The sequence below is a fragment of the Herpailurus yagouaroundi genome, unplaced genomic scaffold, assembly GCF_014898765.1.
Source record: "Herpailurus yagouaroundi ecotype Mexico unplaced genomic scaffold, PumYag 28, whole genome shotgun sequence".
In the NCBI taxonomy this organism is placed as follows: Eukaryota; Metazoa; Chordata; class Mammalia; order Carnivora; family Felidae; genus Herpailurus; species Herpailurus yagouaroundi.
The window spans coordinates 15,469,457-15,484,495 of record NW_024412376.1 but is presented as its reverse complement, the minus strand read 5'-3'; the positions used below and the strand labels follow the sequence as shown (position 1 = coordinate 15,484,495).

Genomic DNA, 15,039 nt, shown 5'->3' with positions numbered 1-15,039 from the left:
GTACGATACTAAAGATCAACAGTAAAACAAAGCTGGAAAATCAACAATGTAAATATTAAATATTTGATATGTAAATACTAAGCAACACACTACTGCACAAGCAATGGGCCAGCTAAGAAATCAAATGGCAAATAAAAATATGTATCAAACTAAAAGAAAAAGAAAACACAATATTCCAAAACCTATGTGACAGAGTGAAGCAGATGTTAGAATGAAATTTATGCTATAAATGTTTGTAAAGAAAAAATGTTGAAATAAACAACATTACACCACAAGGAACTAGAAAAAAGAAGAAACTTAGCTGAAATTTAGTAAGAGAAAGAAATAACAAACATTCCAATCAATCAATCAATAAACAAATTTGGCAGTTCTTTAACTACATTAACCAAGAGAAAAAAAGAGAGAAGTCTCAAAAACCAAAATTAGGAAGGAAAGAGAAAACAATACAATGAGTAACTATAGAAATACATAGTGTGATAATAGATTACTATTAAAAATTATATACTATCAAGTTAGATAACTTAGGGGGAAAAAACAAGTAATTCCTAAAAACACACAAGTTACCATGATCAAATAATGAATCTTGAACCCAAGAAGTAGGACAACTTCTTAGATCAATGACAAGAATGGGAGTTGAGTTAGGAATCAAAAATCTCCCAGGACAGAGAAACCAAGACCATATGCTTTCACTGGTGAATTCTACCAAACATCAAAAACAATAACTAATGTAATCTTTATCAAAATATTACAAATAATAGAACAGAGGGAACACATTCAAAATCATTCCGTGATTTTGGCCAGTACTACTCTCATACCAAAGTAGGAAAAAAACAATACACGAACAAAAAAGTCTAGTTTGTCCAATATAAGTATTGCTACTCAGACTTCCTTTTGACATTCCTTTGTGTGATAAATGTTTCTTCACCCCCTCACTTTCAATCTGCAGATGTCTTTAGGTATAAAATGAGTCTCTCGTAGGCAGCATAGAGATGGGTTTTGTTTTGTTTTTTTTTTAATCCATTCTGACACCCTATGTCTTTTGATTAGAGCATTTAGTCTACATGCAGAGTGATTATTCAAAGAAGAATTTAGTGCCATTTTGTTACCTGTAAAGCTGGTGTTTCTGGTGATGTTCTCTATCCTTTCCAGTCTTTGTTTCTTTGGGCCCTTTTTTTCCCCAAAGAGTCCCCTTCAATATTTCTTGCAAGACTTGTTTCGTGGTTACAAACTCCTTCAGTTTTTGTTGTCTGGGGAACCCTTTATATCTTCTTTTCTTCTGATTGATAGCCTTGCTGGACAGAGTATTCTTGGCTACAGACTTTTCCCATTCAGCATTTTGAATTTATGCTATTCCCTTCGAGCTTGCCAAGTTTCTGTTGACAAATCTCCAGCTAGCCTTATGGGTTTTCCCTTGTAAGTCAAGGACTTCTTTTGTCTTGCTGCTCTTAAGATTTTTTTTCTTTATCACTATATTTTGCAAATTTAATTACAATATGTCTGGTATTGGTCCGCTTTTGTTAATTTTGATGGGAGTTCTCTATACCTCCAGGATCTGGATGTCTGTTTCCTTCCCCAGATTAGGGTAGTTTTCATCTATTATTTCCTAAAATGAATTTTCTGCCCCCTTTTCCCTCTTTCCTTCTGGGACACCTGTAATACAAATGTTACTACATTTGATGGAGTCACTGAGTTCCCTAAGTCTATTCTGATGTTGTATAATTCTTTCTCTCTTTTGTCCGGTTTTATTATCATCCATTATTTTATCTTCTAGGTCACTAATTCATTCCTCTACTTTTTCTAGCCTGCTCTTCATTGCATCAAGCCTGTTTCCAAATCTCGTTTATTATATTTCCATCTCTGATTATGTTTTAACTCTTTTATCCCTGTTGTAAGGGTCTCACTGATGTCTTCTATTCTTTTCTCAAGCCCAGTGGGTATTATGATTGTTGCTTTAAATTCTCCATCAGGTATGTTACTTCCATCTGTTTTGCTTAGATTTCTGCTGCAGCCTTCTCTTGTTCTTTAATTTGGGATAACTTCCTCTGTCTTGGCATTTTGTCTAAGTCTCTGCCTTCTTCTCTGTGTCAGAAAAGCCAGTTATGTCTCCTGCTCCTGAAGGTAATGGTCTTCTGAAGAAGAGGTCATGTGGGACCTAGGGCCTGGCTCTTCAGGGAGTGTCTGTGGTGTGTGCTGTATGCACTGTGCTGTTGTATTTTGACTGCTTTTTTCTTTCACACCAGTCATCTACAGAGACTTTCCTTGCCTGCAGTGGGCAGTGTTTGGACCCTGATCTGAATGTGGAGAGTTATAACTAGGCGTGCTCTGGTCTGCTTGTGAAATGATACCTGACACCAATTCCACCAAAACTGAGTCCCTGCAGAACCCTCTGGTTGGAAGATATGGTGCGGACAGGCTTTTGTGCTGATCTTCCAAGAGAGGAGTCTGCTGCACTGGGGTTGAGGAAAGCTTGATGGATCAGGGCAGTCCCATCAAAGCACAGCAGGGTTGGGCTTGGTGTATGCAAGTTAGGCAGCCAGTGTCAGCACGGCACTGCCTCCTGCCAGTGGCTCCATATTTATGCTGGGGGGGGCGGGGAGGAAGGAAATGACTGGGACCAGTTCCTCTGTTCCTGGAGAGGAGTCTCTATGAACACTGCATACCAGGGATGCTCTCCAAGATGAGCAATTAATCTCCGTACTGTGTGGTGTAGTCATTCGTCAAATCACTATTTCCATGACGTCTGTCCCTAGGTTGTTTGCTTGCATTCTCTCAAGGGGTAACACGGTGCCCTCGGGGTTCTATCCCAGTCAAGCCCCCCTTGAGGAGGCCACTTTTAGGCAAACAAGACTTGGTGATGGAATGTGGAAAGGGCCCATGGTGACCACTAGGCTGAATACATACAGGCCTATCAGGTGACCCACCCCCAAATATCCATAGGCCCTAATTAACCAAAGGGCTACTTAGTACTAAGCACAGTTACCAAAAAAGGGAAGATTCCACACATGCCATACCTCCCCATCTTCCCCCTTTAAAAACAGCCCCTTGGGGTGACTGGGTGGCGCAGTCGGTTGAGCGTCCGACTTCAGCCAGGTCACGATCTTGCGGTCTGTGAGTTCGAGCCCCGCGTCAGGCTCTGGGCTGATGGCTCAGAGCCTGGAGCCTGTTTCCGATTCTGTGTCTCCCTCTCTCTCTGCCCCTCCCCCGTTCATGCTCTGTCTCTCTCTGTCCCAAAAATAAATAAATGTTGAAAAAAAAATTTAAAAAAAATAAATAAATAAAAATAAAAAAATAAAAAAAATAAAAACAGCCCCTTTCCTCCCACTGCCTCATTGTAGACAGCCTCTCCTCTGTTGTCCTGCCCACCACTTCCTTGTGGTGTATTCAATAAAAATCTATATCCTTTGTTCTGCGTCAGGTGAATTTTTTCACCTCTAGCACCACTGACTTCCACCTGATCATTGCCCCACATTTGGGGGCCCCCATGCAATTGAGAGACACCTCATTTAGACATCACATGCTGACCTCCAGGCTTTAAGTACAGCTTGTTGCAAGAACTCACAAGATTCATCCCCTCTTGTTTTCCAAGTCAATAGCCTTGAGGAAACATTCTCCTTATGCACCACCCTGTATGCTCCTCTCTCTCTCTCTCTCTCTCCCTTCTCTGAAAACACAGCTACATCCCCTCTACCGCACCCGTGATACTTTTCTCCCCTTAACCATGTCTCTGCACTTCCTATCTTCATGGATGTGGCCTCTTCTCTCCCTTTAGTTGTGGAAATTGTTCTCTCAGTCTTTAGGCCAATATCTGGGGTATTAAAGAAGATTGATAGTTACCCAATTGTGTTGGTGGGATGAGATGATCCTAGGGTCCTCCTATTCTGCCACCATCTTGGGTTCCCCAAATCTTTAAATGTTTGTTAGAATTTGCCAAAGAAGCCATTTGGTCCTTATTTTTTCTGTGTTAGAAGGTTTTTGTTACCGATTTATTTCTTACTCATCATTGTTCTGTTTACATTATCCATTTCTTCCTGATTCAGTATTGCTAGCTTGTGTGTTTCTAGCTTACCAATGTTTCTAGATTATCTAATTTGTCAGCATGTAATTGCTGATAGTAGTGTCATATGATCCTATGTACTTCTGTAGTTTCATTTATAAATGACATAATGTCTTTTGTTTTATTCTAATTTTATTAATTTGAGATTCCTTTCTCTTACTGAAGGTAAAGATTGTTAATTTTATTTATCTTTGTGAGAAAGCAGCTCTTAGTTTCATTGATTCTTTCTGCTTCTTTTTTTGTCTCTATTTTTTTTAATTTCTGCTCTGTTCTTTATTTGTTACTTCCTTCTTTGACTTGTTAGCTTAATTTGCTCTTCTCCTTCGAGTTCTTTGAGGTGTAAATTTAGGTTCTTTATTTAAGGTCTAATTTCTTAACATAAGCATTTATCACTAAAAACTTACCTCTTAAAGCTCCTTGTATAGATTCCATAGACTTTGGTATGTTGTATTTTAATTTTCATTTACTTTGAAAAATTTTTGATTTCTTTGATTTCTGTTTGACCCATTTGTTGCTATAAAGTGTGTTGTTTGTTTCCACACATTTGCATTTTCCAGGTTTTCTGTTGTTCTGTTTATTTCTAGCTGCATACCACAGTGGTGTGATCAAAGATTTGGTGTGTTTTTAGTCTTCTTACATTTACTAAATCCTGTTTTGTGACCTTTCATATGATCTACCCTGAAGAATGTTCTGTGTGCACTTGAGAGGAATGTGCTCCTGTTGGGAGGAATGTTCTGTATATGTCTGTTAAGTCTATTTGGTCTAGAGTTTAATTCCAATGTTTCTCTATTGATTCTCTGTCTGGATGACCTATCCATTTCTGAAAGTGGGTTATTAAAGTCCGCTACTCTTACTGTATTATTGTCTATTTCCCCCTACAGATCTGTTAGTATGTACTTAATATATTTAGATGCTGTAACATTGGATGCATATACATTTACAACTATTATGTCTTCTTGATACATTAACTGCCTTTATTATTATAGCATTATTTATAATATTTATACTATATATTATATTAATTAATATATTATTAATATTATTAAATTAATATTAATTAATATTATATTATTAATAATGATATTATTATTATTATAAGAGCTTCTTTGCCTCTACTTATTGTTTTTTGGCTTAAAGCCTGTTTTGTCTGATGTAAGTTTGTCTACTTTCACTTTCTGTTGGTGTCCCCTTGCATGGAATATCTTTTTCCATTTTTACACTTTGAAGCCTATATGTGCTTTTAAAACCAAAATGAGTCTCTTGTAGGCAGCATATAGTTGGGAATTTTTTTTTTAATCTATCCAGTCAGTCTGTGCCTTTTGATCAGTGAATTCAGTCCATTTAAATGTGAAGTGATTCCTTTTTAAGTTTATTTATTTATTTTCAGAGAGAAAGAGAGAGCATGAGCAGAGGAGAGGCAGAAAAAGAGGGATACAGAGAATCCCAAAGCAGGCTCCGTGCTGTCAGCACATAGCCCAATGCAGGGCTTAAACCCACGAACTGGGAGATCATAACCTGAGCCAAAGTCAAGAGTGGACACACTTAGCCGAGTGAGCCACCCAGATGTGTCTAAAGTGATTCTTGCTTTGTAACGAGTTACTATTGCCATCGTATTAGTTGCTTTCTGATTATATTGTATTTCATTGGTTTTTTTCTTTATGTTTCAGTCTACCTTTTAAATTGATATTTTTCCATAGTAGTGTAGTCTGTTTCTTCTACTTTTTTTTTATGTTTAATGGACCTACGTTAGATTTTGCTGCGCAGTTACCATGATGCTTACAGAAAATATCTCAAAAATAACATAGTCCATTTATGAAGATAGCAACTTATCTTTGCCTATAAAGCAACCACCTTTTTACTTCTCTTTTTTGTTATTTTTGATGTCACAATTGACCTCCTTTTATGTTATGAATTTGTTACAAATTTCAGTAGCTACAGTTTTATTAATACTTGTTTCCTTTAACCTTTATACAATTGTTACACAGTTAATGCACAATCCTATTACATAATTGAAGTTTTCTATAACTGACCGTGTATTTTTTGCTTTGACCATGTACCATACACTTTGTATTTTTTAATCTCACTGATTAGTGTTTTTGCATCTCAGCTTGAAGAACTTTCAGCATGTCTTGCGTGGTAGGTCTAGTGGTAAGTTCCCTCCATTTTAAAGCCCTTATTTCTTCTTCAGATCTGAAGAGTAATTTTGACTGACAGAGTATACTTATCTGGTAATTTTATTTTTTAACACTTTAAGTACCCATTCTTCTCTCTCTTGGCCTGAAGGGTCTGAAGACCTGAAGGGATTTCTGCTGAGAAATCCATTGACAGTCTAATAGGGGTGCCTTTAAAAATTCCTAAGTCATTTATTCTCTCTTCTATCTTCTCTACTCCACTATAGATGCTCTGAGGTATAAACTTTATCTCGCTCGTTGAATTCTTCAGCTCCAGAATTTCTGGTCGGTTCTTGGTTATGGTGTTTTATCTTTTTTGTAAAGAACTCATTCTGGTCAGTTGTCTTTTTCCTAATCTCATTGAAATCTTTCTGCGATTTCTTCTAGTTTGCTGTTTCTTCAATACAGCTATTTTCAATTACTTATGAACAAGGTAATCTTCAGATGGGGACTATTCACTAGTGTATTTCTGTAGGGATCCTCGGTTTATCATGGGTAGACCTGTTTCACTTTTCTTTTTTTCCTCTTATGGCAGAATTCATAAGCTTTGTTTTTTTCTCTTGATCTCATAACTCATCAGGCTGGCTGAGAAACCTCTATTTTGTTTTCCAGAAGGTGATGCCACAGTTCCAATTTATGATCTCCCTCACCCACAAACTGTGGACCATTCTTCTGAGAACACTTAGATTACCCACTTTGTGGGTAATCAGGAGCATATACAAGTTGCCCAACACACAGTGGGAGAGGTGTGGGTTCAGCACCTGGGGAGATGTCTGTGCGTTGATAAACAGAACCTCCAGTGAGGTAATCCCAGAGGCTTGCATACAGACTTCTTGCTGAAGTCCTAAAGCCACAGCATGAATCACGTTCCTTTCGTGACATTTGATATTCTTCAGTTTCTTCCCTTTCTTCTTTTTCACGCTGTGATGGCAGTTCTTCAGAATCCTGAAAGCTGCTGGAGACAAACAGGTTTCTCCACTTGAGATCCCAAGTGGCTCTAGTGGAGTTCCTCACTCTCCATTATAACCAGACTTATCCTTCTCCCACTCCAGTTGCATGCTGGAATCTCCCCTCTGGTAGGCTGAACCTGTAATTATTCTCTCTCACTTACTTGTTTCTACCCACTACAGTCTTCTCTAGTTTCCACTCCCCGTCCTTTGACCAAAGCAAATGGAGGTGGGACTTGTTTCTCAACCTCTTTGGACTTGCATCTCTTACCAAGGTCTTGACTGTTTATTTTCCAATGCACAAATGAGCAACAGTCCTCTCTGGTTCCTCCCAGTGCTGAGGCACTGTGTCAATGTATGGATTTCTAATTAGTTGTTTAAAAAGAGAGAGAGAAAGGAAAAATGTCTTATATCACTGACATCAATACCCACATTATATTTAATTCACCTCTAAAATTTTGCTTTCCCTTTTCTTGTGGATGTAGTTCTTCCCTAGTAGATAAGGCATATTTATGTATAGATATGAACCATCTCTGAGTTATTTGTTGTGACTTATAATGAAAGTTACAGATGATTACTGATGTCTGGTTCTTTGTAAAATGGTTTAAATAAGGCCAAACTTCTTTCTGGAACCTGAAATAATTCAAGTATTCCATAACATGGTTCAATGTTGAGAGAATAATCTGAGATCAGAGCAAAAGTACTGAAGATAAAGTGTTTCTACCACGTGAAGGGAGCACATAGTATAGGGATAAAAATGTAGTTATATTTATTAATATTGAAAAGCAATTAGAGATAAAGCTTGATGGAGATGATGGAGACAGAATGAGGAGAAATTTTATCCAGTTGCCATGATCTTTAGAACTGGGAAAGTCTTGTTGCTAAGCAGTTAAATCCAGAACACAATCAAATAAGAGACGAAAGGGAGGGGATTTCAAATAAAAATCTGTTCATAGAGATCAGAGTGCTATGACAGCACTGTAGTGTGAAAAGACCAGGGAAGTCCTAAATTAATTGTACGGTTGGTAAGTCACTTGAGAATTTAGTTATAAAGGAGAGAAGCACTAGATTTTTGTGTACATGTACATGCATACAAATACAACATGATTCTTTGTCAATTTTTTTTTTATCTTGAGGAGGATCTGACCTGTACTCTGTATCATTCTGGTCTATTTTACTCAAGTGAGAGCCTATTCCTATTACCTGTTTACAAGCTGAAATCTTAGGAAAAAGTTCTGGTTGATTTAAATTGATTAAGTTAACCCTTAACACTATATTATTTACAAGTAATTATTTTCAACCAGAGTCAATACTCCATAATAGTTACCAACTGTATATCAAGAAGTATGTGGAGAAGAAATCAGTATATTAAGATTTTACTTACAATTTGTACATGTTGTCCTCAAAGATTTAATTTAAGGATCTTGTGTATTCTTGTGGGCTCTTGGCATCTTGTAAAATACCCCTATCCTTCAGTCCTAGAAAAGTACCCAAGCACTCTAAGAATGTAAGTCACTCCAATGATGAGTTTAATGTTCAGCCTGAAACGTTTCTCACCAATTATCTGCAATAAGCAAGACAGACAAAAATATCAGGTCATTATTAAATGTGCACAAATAAAAAACTCTTAGTTTTACAACTTAAAATACCATTATTGAAATTTTTTATGGTTCTATTTTAATTTTATATTTTTTAATTTATATCCAAATTAGTTAGAATATAGTGCAACAATGATTTCAGGAGTAGGTTCCTTAATGCTCCTTACCCATTTAGCCCATCCCCTCTTCCACAACCCCTCCAGTAACTCTCTGTTTGTTCTCCATATTTAAGAGTTTCTTATGTGTTATCCCTCCTTCCATGTTTTTATATTATTTTTGCTTCCCTTACCTTATTTTCATCTGTTCTGTGTCTTAAAGTCATTATATGAGTGAAGTCATATGATGTTTGTCCTTCCCTGACTGACTAATTTCACGTAGCGTAATACCCTCTAGCTCCATCCAGGTAGTTGCAAATGGCAAGATTTCATTCTTTTGATTGCTGAGTAATACTTCATTATATATATATATATATATATACCACATCTTCTTTATCCATTTATTCATCGATGGACATTTGGGCTCTTTCTATACTTTAGCTATTGTTGATAGTGCTGTTATAAACATTCGGATGCATGTGTTCCTTCGGAACAGCATACCTGTATCCCTTGGATAAATACCTAGTAGTGCAATTGCTGGATCGTAGGGTAGTCCTATTTTTAGGTTTTTGAGGAACCTCCATACTTTTTTCCAGAGTGGCTGCACTAGTTTTCATTCCCACCAGCAGTGCAAAAGAGATCCTCTTTCTCCACATCCTCGCCAACATCTGTTGTTGCCTGAGTTGTTAATGTTAGCCATTCTGACAGGTGTCAGGTAGTATTTCATTGTGGTTTTTATTTGTATTTCCCTGATGATGAGTGATGTTGAGCATTTTTTAATGTGTCAGTTGGCCATCTGGATGTCTTCTTTGGAGAAGTGTCTATTCATGTCTTTTGCCCATTTCTTCACTGGATGGTTTGTTTTTTGGGTGTTGAGTTTGATAAGTTCTTTATAGATTTTGGATACTAACCCTTTATCTGACATGTCATTTGCAAATATCTTCTCCTATTCTGTTGGTTTCCTTTTATTTTTGCTGATGGTTTCCTTCACTGTGCAGAAGCTTTTTATTTTGGTGAGGTCCCAGTAGTTCATTTTTGCTTTTGTTTCCCTTGCCTCTGGAGACGTGTTGAGTAAGAAGTGGCTGTGGGAAAGATCAAAGAGGTTTTTGCCTGCTTTCTCCTCAAGGATTTTGATGGCTTCCTGTTTTACATTTAGGTCTTTCATCCATTTTGAGTTTATTTTTGTGTATGGTGTAAGAAAGTGGTCCAGGTTCATTCTTCTGCATGTTGCTGTCCAGGTTTCCCAGCACCACTTGCTGAAGAGACTGTCTTCATTCCATTGGATAGTCTTTCCTGCTTTGTCAAAGATTAGGTAGTAATACATTTGTGAGCTCATTTCTGAGTTCTCCATTCTGTTCCATTGATCTAAGTGTCTGGTTTTGTGCCACCATTATTGAAATTTAATGATAACTACTTGTAAAAACAAAAACAATAGGTTGTCAGCGGAGGGTCTTGTGTCTTAATAAAGAAATTAAAAAGAAAATCAGAAAGTGGACAACAAAGTTCAAATTGTTGGAATCATAAAGGGGTTGAAATAAATATTTGTTCCTGACTTTATCCTTTGGGCTGAAATATCAGGCTATCTTATCCAGTTTGTAGTTTTTACCTTTCACATAGTCATTCTTCTAGAGATAGTCTGGTTTATTTTCCTATAGTTTGGTCAGGTTGTTATAGGAATGTAGAAAGAGGGAAAAAGAATTAACCTAGTTTGGGTTGAGCCTACCGTGGTTGAATTGATGGAATCTAGAGCCAGGCTGTTGGGGTAAGAGAGAAAATAAAGGGAATTAACAAATGGGGAAAAAATGGAAAGAAAAGTTATTTTTGCCCAGAAATGTGAGAAGTAAGTTTTGAATCATAATAAGTGGTTAACTTATTAACTAGTAGTTAACTAGTTAATGTGTAAGAGTTAAGACAGTGGAAGGTGGTCATAAGGGTTAGGGTTAGGGTTAGGAGGTGGTTAGGGTTTGATAATAATGTATAGGTGATAGTAAGATGCAATATTTAGCCATAGATCAATTGTTGAAAATGAGTTTTAAAGATAGAATAAGCCAGGTGCTGTATCAATTGTCCACAGGTTCACAAAATCCAGAATGTGAGTAAAATTACTCGTGGGTATTAGCACATGGGACATCCAAAGCTTTGAAACTTGTGTAGGACTAATTTGGGGAATTAGTCCTACTAATTCCCCAACTAAGTGGTTGGAAGTGGATTTGATACTCCAAGTGAATTGCAGCCAGATGTCTGGTCTGTATGTTGTACGGGTATTCGAATATGGAAACCTTCTCCGTGGGTCTTTGCATGCTCTTCTGCTGTCTACTGGTAGGTTTAGTGTAATAGAATTAACCACGAATAAGGAGCTGTCCATGGAGAAGTTTGATAGAGAAGTGATTGTTGTTGCTTTTTATGAAAGGCAGATTCCATAAATGACAGGAAAATAATTCCAGAGGAAAAAAGGTCAAAGAACACAAAATCAAAATTAAAATAAAAGATGTAAGCAGAAATGGGTATAGGATCTAAGAGATTATAGGTCCTAAATTAGGCATCTTTCCTTTTTATATTATCAACTAAGGGAAATTGGTTTGATTAATCTGTTTTAGATCGCTTATAGTCAACTTCACTACCATGTGTTTTTTTCAACCATACCAGGGGCTTTTATTTCAAGCAATGTCACTTTAATGGTCTGATGGTCTGATGAAGACTGTATTTCCCTAGATAAATAAAAATAAAACTTTTATATATAAAATATTGAATTCAATTTTACAAATGGCCCTATCCACTCTGTCTAAATTTGAGCTCCATACTATTAAATGTTCATGACACATGCACTCACTTATGTTTCCCAAATATATAGCACCATGTCTGCGCATCATGTGTTTTTATAAACACTTTATTTAAAGAAGAAAGGAACACGTCATTATTGCTAGCCAGGCATTATGCTAATACCAGATTTCATTTTCACAAATATGTGATAATACATTTGTGTTATTGAGATGATTTTTTTGTTTCTTTATTTCATACAAAGTATGTATGTGTTTTTTTTTTTTATTTATGAAATAAATACATTTTACTGCCTAACTCAGGAACTGGTTACCCTGCAATCTTATAAATGCAAGCTTTGATGCCTTGCCACTGGAAGACAATATGACTTGCCCCAAAGTTGTCCTCTCTCCTTTTAGGATTATTGATTTCCTTTGGATTTCTGAAGGAACTTTATTTTGCTTTCAGTATATGCCAATCTCCAGGTGTTACTCTTCCAGCTAGTTTGATTTCCTTCCATTTCACATGGTTAGAGGTTTTCAAATTTTTGTTCTTAAAAGAAGAATCAGAGATAAACACATTTGAGTAACTTCCATCACCAACTCAGTAAACTCCCCCTTCCAGTACCACCATTATATACTGATTATAGAATGAAGGTACCCTTAAAGTAGTTACCAATATTTGTGAAAATAGTTGATGCCTTGATCCTTGCAGCTTCACAGGTTTAGACGAAAAGAAGAATACAAGAAGGAGCTAGGATAATTAATAATTTGCCAAATGGAAGCTTATATTATAGACAATGAGAAAAAATAATAATGTATGTGAGTAATTTTTATATCTCTCCTGAGTAATGCCACAAACTAATTCATTGAGAAAAAGAAAGGAAGACCTATGTATTGGTATTTATACCTAGCCCAGATGCATATATCAAGAATTCTTCATCAAAACACGATAGATGTTCACCTTTCCATTAAGATCCTTGTTTTACAGATTTATTGTGAAAGTGTTCATACATATTCATATATTTAGAAAACAGTATAATGGATCCATATGTGTCCTTCATCTAAGTTACAGAAGTGTCAGCCTCTGACTAATCACCATTGTTTTGTACACCCAGTCTCATCTGCCTTACCATTATTTAAGGGAAAATGAAATGCAGTATACTGAGTCATGTCTTGAGCCAAACTAACCCATTTCAACCTCATACTGTTCTCTTCCTCTTCCACCTCATAACCCCCCATGATTGTCTCTGTCTTTCATCTTATTTTTTCTCTGTTAGTGTTGCTGCCCTAATGGTTTAATTTAGCAAGAGGACAGATTCAAAGTCAGCACCACATCCAGCTCAGAGAGAAGAAACAGAACAGTGATGCTTCCTGAACTGCCCTTTTTTGCTGTCATCAATGGCTAAGTATGCTGGCTCCATAATGTCTGTGGGTGAGGTCCTGGTGCATGTGAGGACCACTTTTCCTATGCACTGGCTGTGCGTGTGTCAGTTCCTTTCTAGACAGTTCCTGGTTGGGCACCATAGTCTTCCAAAAGTGATGATCCCCTTGAACCATGGCCCTGGCATGAAGCATCTGGCTGGTTCTCCTACAGCCTGCATTTTGGAGGCCAACATCACATTCTCCACATGAAGGTCAAGAAATTTTTTTCTGTCTCAAACCCTCTAAGTGCTTACCTACACAGACCAGGGTGCTTTCCTTGAGGATCAGCTTTTTGTCTCAAAGGACTGCTACTATCACAGTTATGTGGAAGGGGACCCAGAATCCTTGGTTGCCCTCAGTACCTGTTTTTGGGGCTTTCAAGGAGTGTTACAAATAACATTGCTCATGAAATCAAGCCCAAAAGACTTTCTACCACATTTGAACATCTGATGTATAACAGTGAGGAAACACATCCCGCTCATGAGATGTGCATTAACAAATGAAGAAATAGCACAACAATGGAAGTTTCTAGAGAGTGACAGTTCCACTTTGATGCAGAGTGGGTATAAAGATTGGTAGGCCCACAAGTGGCTTCCTGAACTGACCATCATGATAGACCACAATCAATATGTTTCTGAGGAAAGTAATACCTCAAATGTGCCAAAGACAATGTGCCTTGCTATCAGTTATGTAAATCAATTTTTTAAATCACTGGATATTGATGTGATTTTCATAGGAGTTGAGATATGAGCTGGACAAAAACTCCTTCTGATTAATAGCATTAAAGCTCTCCTAGGAGTATTTTGCAAATGGAAGAACGGTGACTTTAGGACCCGCTTGCCTCCTGATCTTGCACTTATTTTTGTAAAGAAAGCCTATGGTGTTGATCTGGGCTTGACCCATGTGGGAACAATATATAATATGCACTTGAATTGTGGAGTCGTTGGTTTCATACAAGAAAAGTTGTATGATTTTGCATTTATACTGTCGCTTGAGATAGACCATTCTCTAGGTATGCTGCATGATGATAAAACTTGTAAATGTGGGAATCAGGGGTGCATAATGTTTTCAAGGACAGTGACAACAACTAAATTCAGCAACTGCAGCTATGCTGCCTATTGGCACAACATGACAAGAACAGAATGCACACGCCACCAAATGCAGACACAATCTTCCAGTATACATATTGTGGGAACAGTGTGGTTGAAGATGGAGAAGACTGTGACTGTGGCTCCTGAAATCTGTGTACAAAAGATCCATGCTGTCAGTCAAACTGTACTCTGAGTCCTGGGGCTACTTGGGCTCTTGGGCTTTGTTGCACAGATTACATGGTCATGCCATCAGGTGACGTGTGTAGAGAACGGGAAAATGAATGTGGCCTTCCCGAGTGGAGAGATGGGAACACTAATCAGTGTCCAGAAGGTGTGTAGATGCAAGATGGAGCCGAATGCACAGGTGGTGGTTACTGCAGAGGTGCAGTATCTATGATGAACAGTGTAGAGAAAATTTTGGCAAAGAGGCTGTAAGATAATGAACATCCAAGGTGACGTTTTCAGTAACTGTGGTACAAAAGGTTCTACCTATGTACAGTGTAACATATCAGATATCCTGTGTGGGAGTATTCAGTGTGAGAATGTGACAGAAACTTCTCTTCTGAGTGATCATTCTAGCGTACATTGGACCCACCCTGATGGTGTCACCTGCTGGGGTACAGACTACCATACAGGGATGACAATACCTCATATGGGTGCCATGATAGATGGTACAGAGTGTGGTAAAGAGCATATGTGCATCCAAAGGAAGTACGTCCACATGTCGTATATGCCAAGAACTTATACACCCAACACCTGCAGTATGAATGGGGTCTGCAACAATAGACATCACTGCCACTGCGACCATGAGTGGAACCCTCCTAAGGATGGGGTAGAAGGCTTTGGAGGTAGTAGTGGCAGTGATGTCTATTGTTGCAGACCCCATTCATATTGCAGGTGTT

The 15,039-nt window shown here is 37.6% G+C and overlaps 1 protein-coding gene across 1 annotated transcript in view; it reads left to right on the top strand.

The window, feature by feature from the left end:
* LOC121027763 (disintegrin and metalloproteinase domain-containing protein 21-like) overlaps nt 1–14,551 on the top strand; it is a 60,416-nt gene extending 45,865 nt beyond the window's left edge. Inside the window, 1 exon segment of the mRNA XM_040471623.1 lies at nt 14,144–14,551. Within this exon segment, the coding sequence (XP_040327557.1) occupies nt 14,144–14,476 (333 nt within the window). The 3' untranslated portion in view covers nt 14,477–14,551.
* The last annotated feature ends 488 nt before the right edge of the window (nt 14,552–15,039 follow it).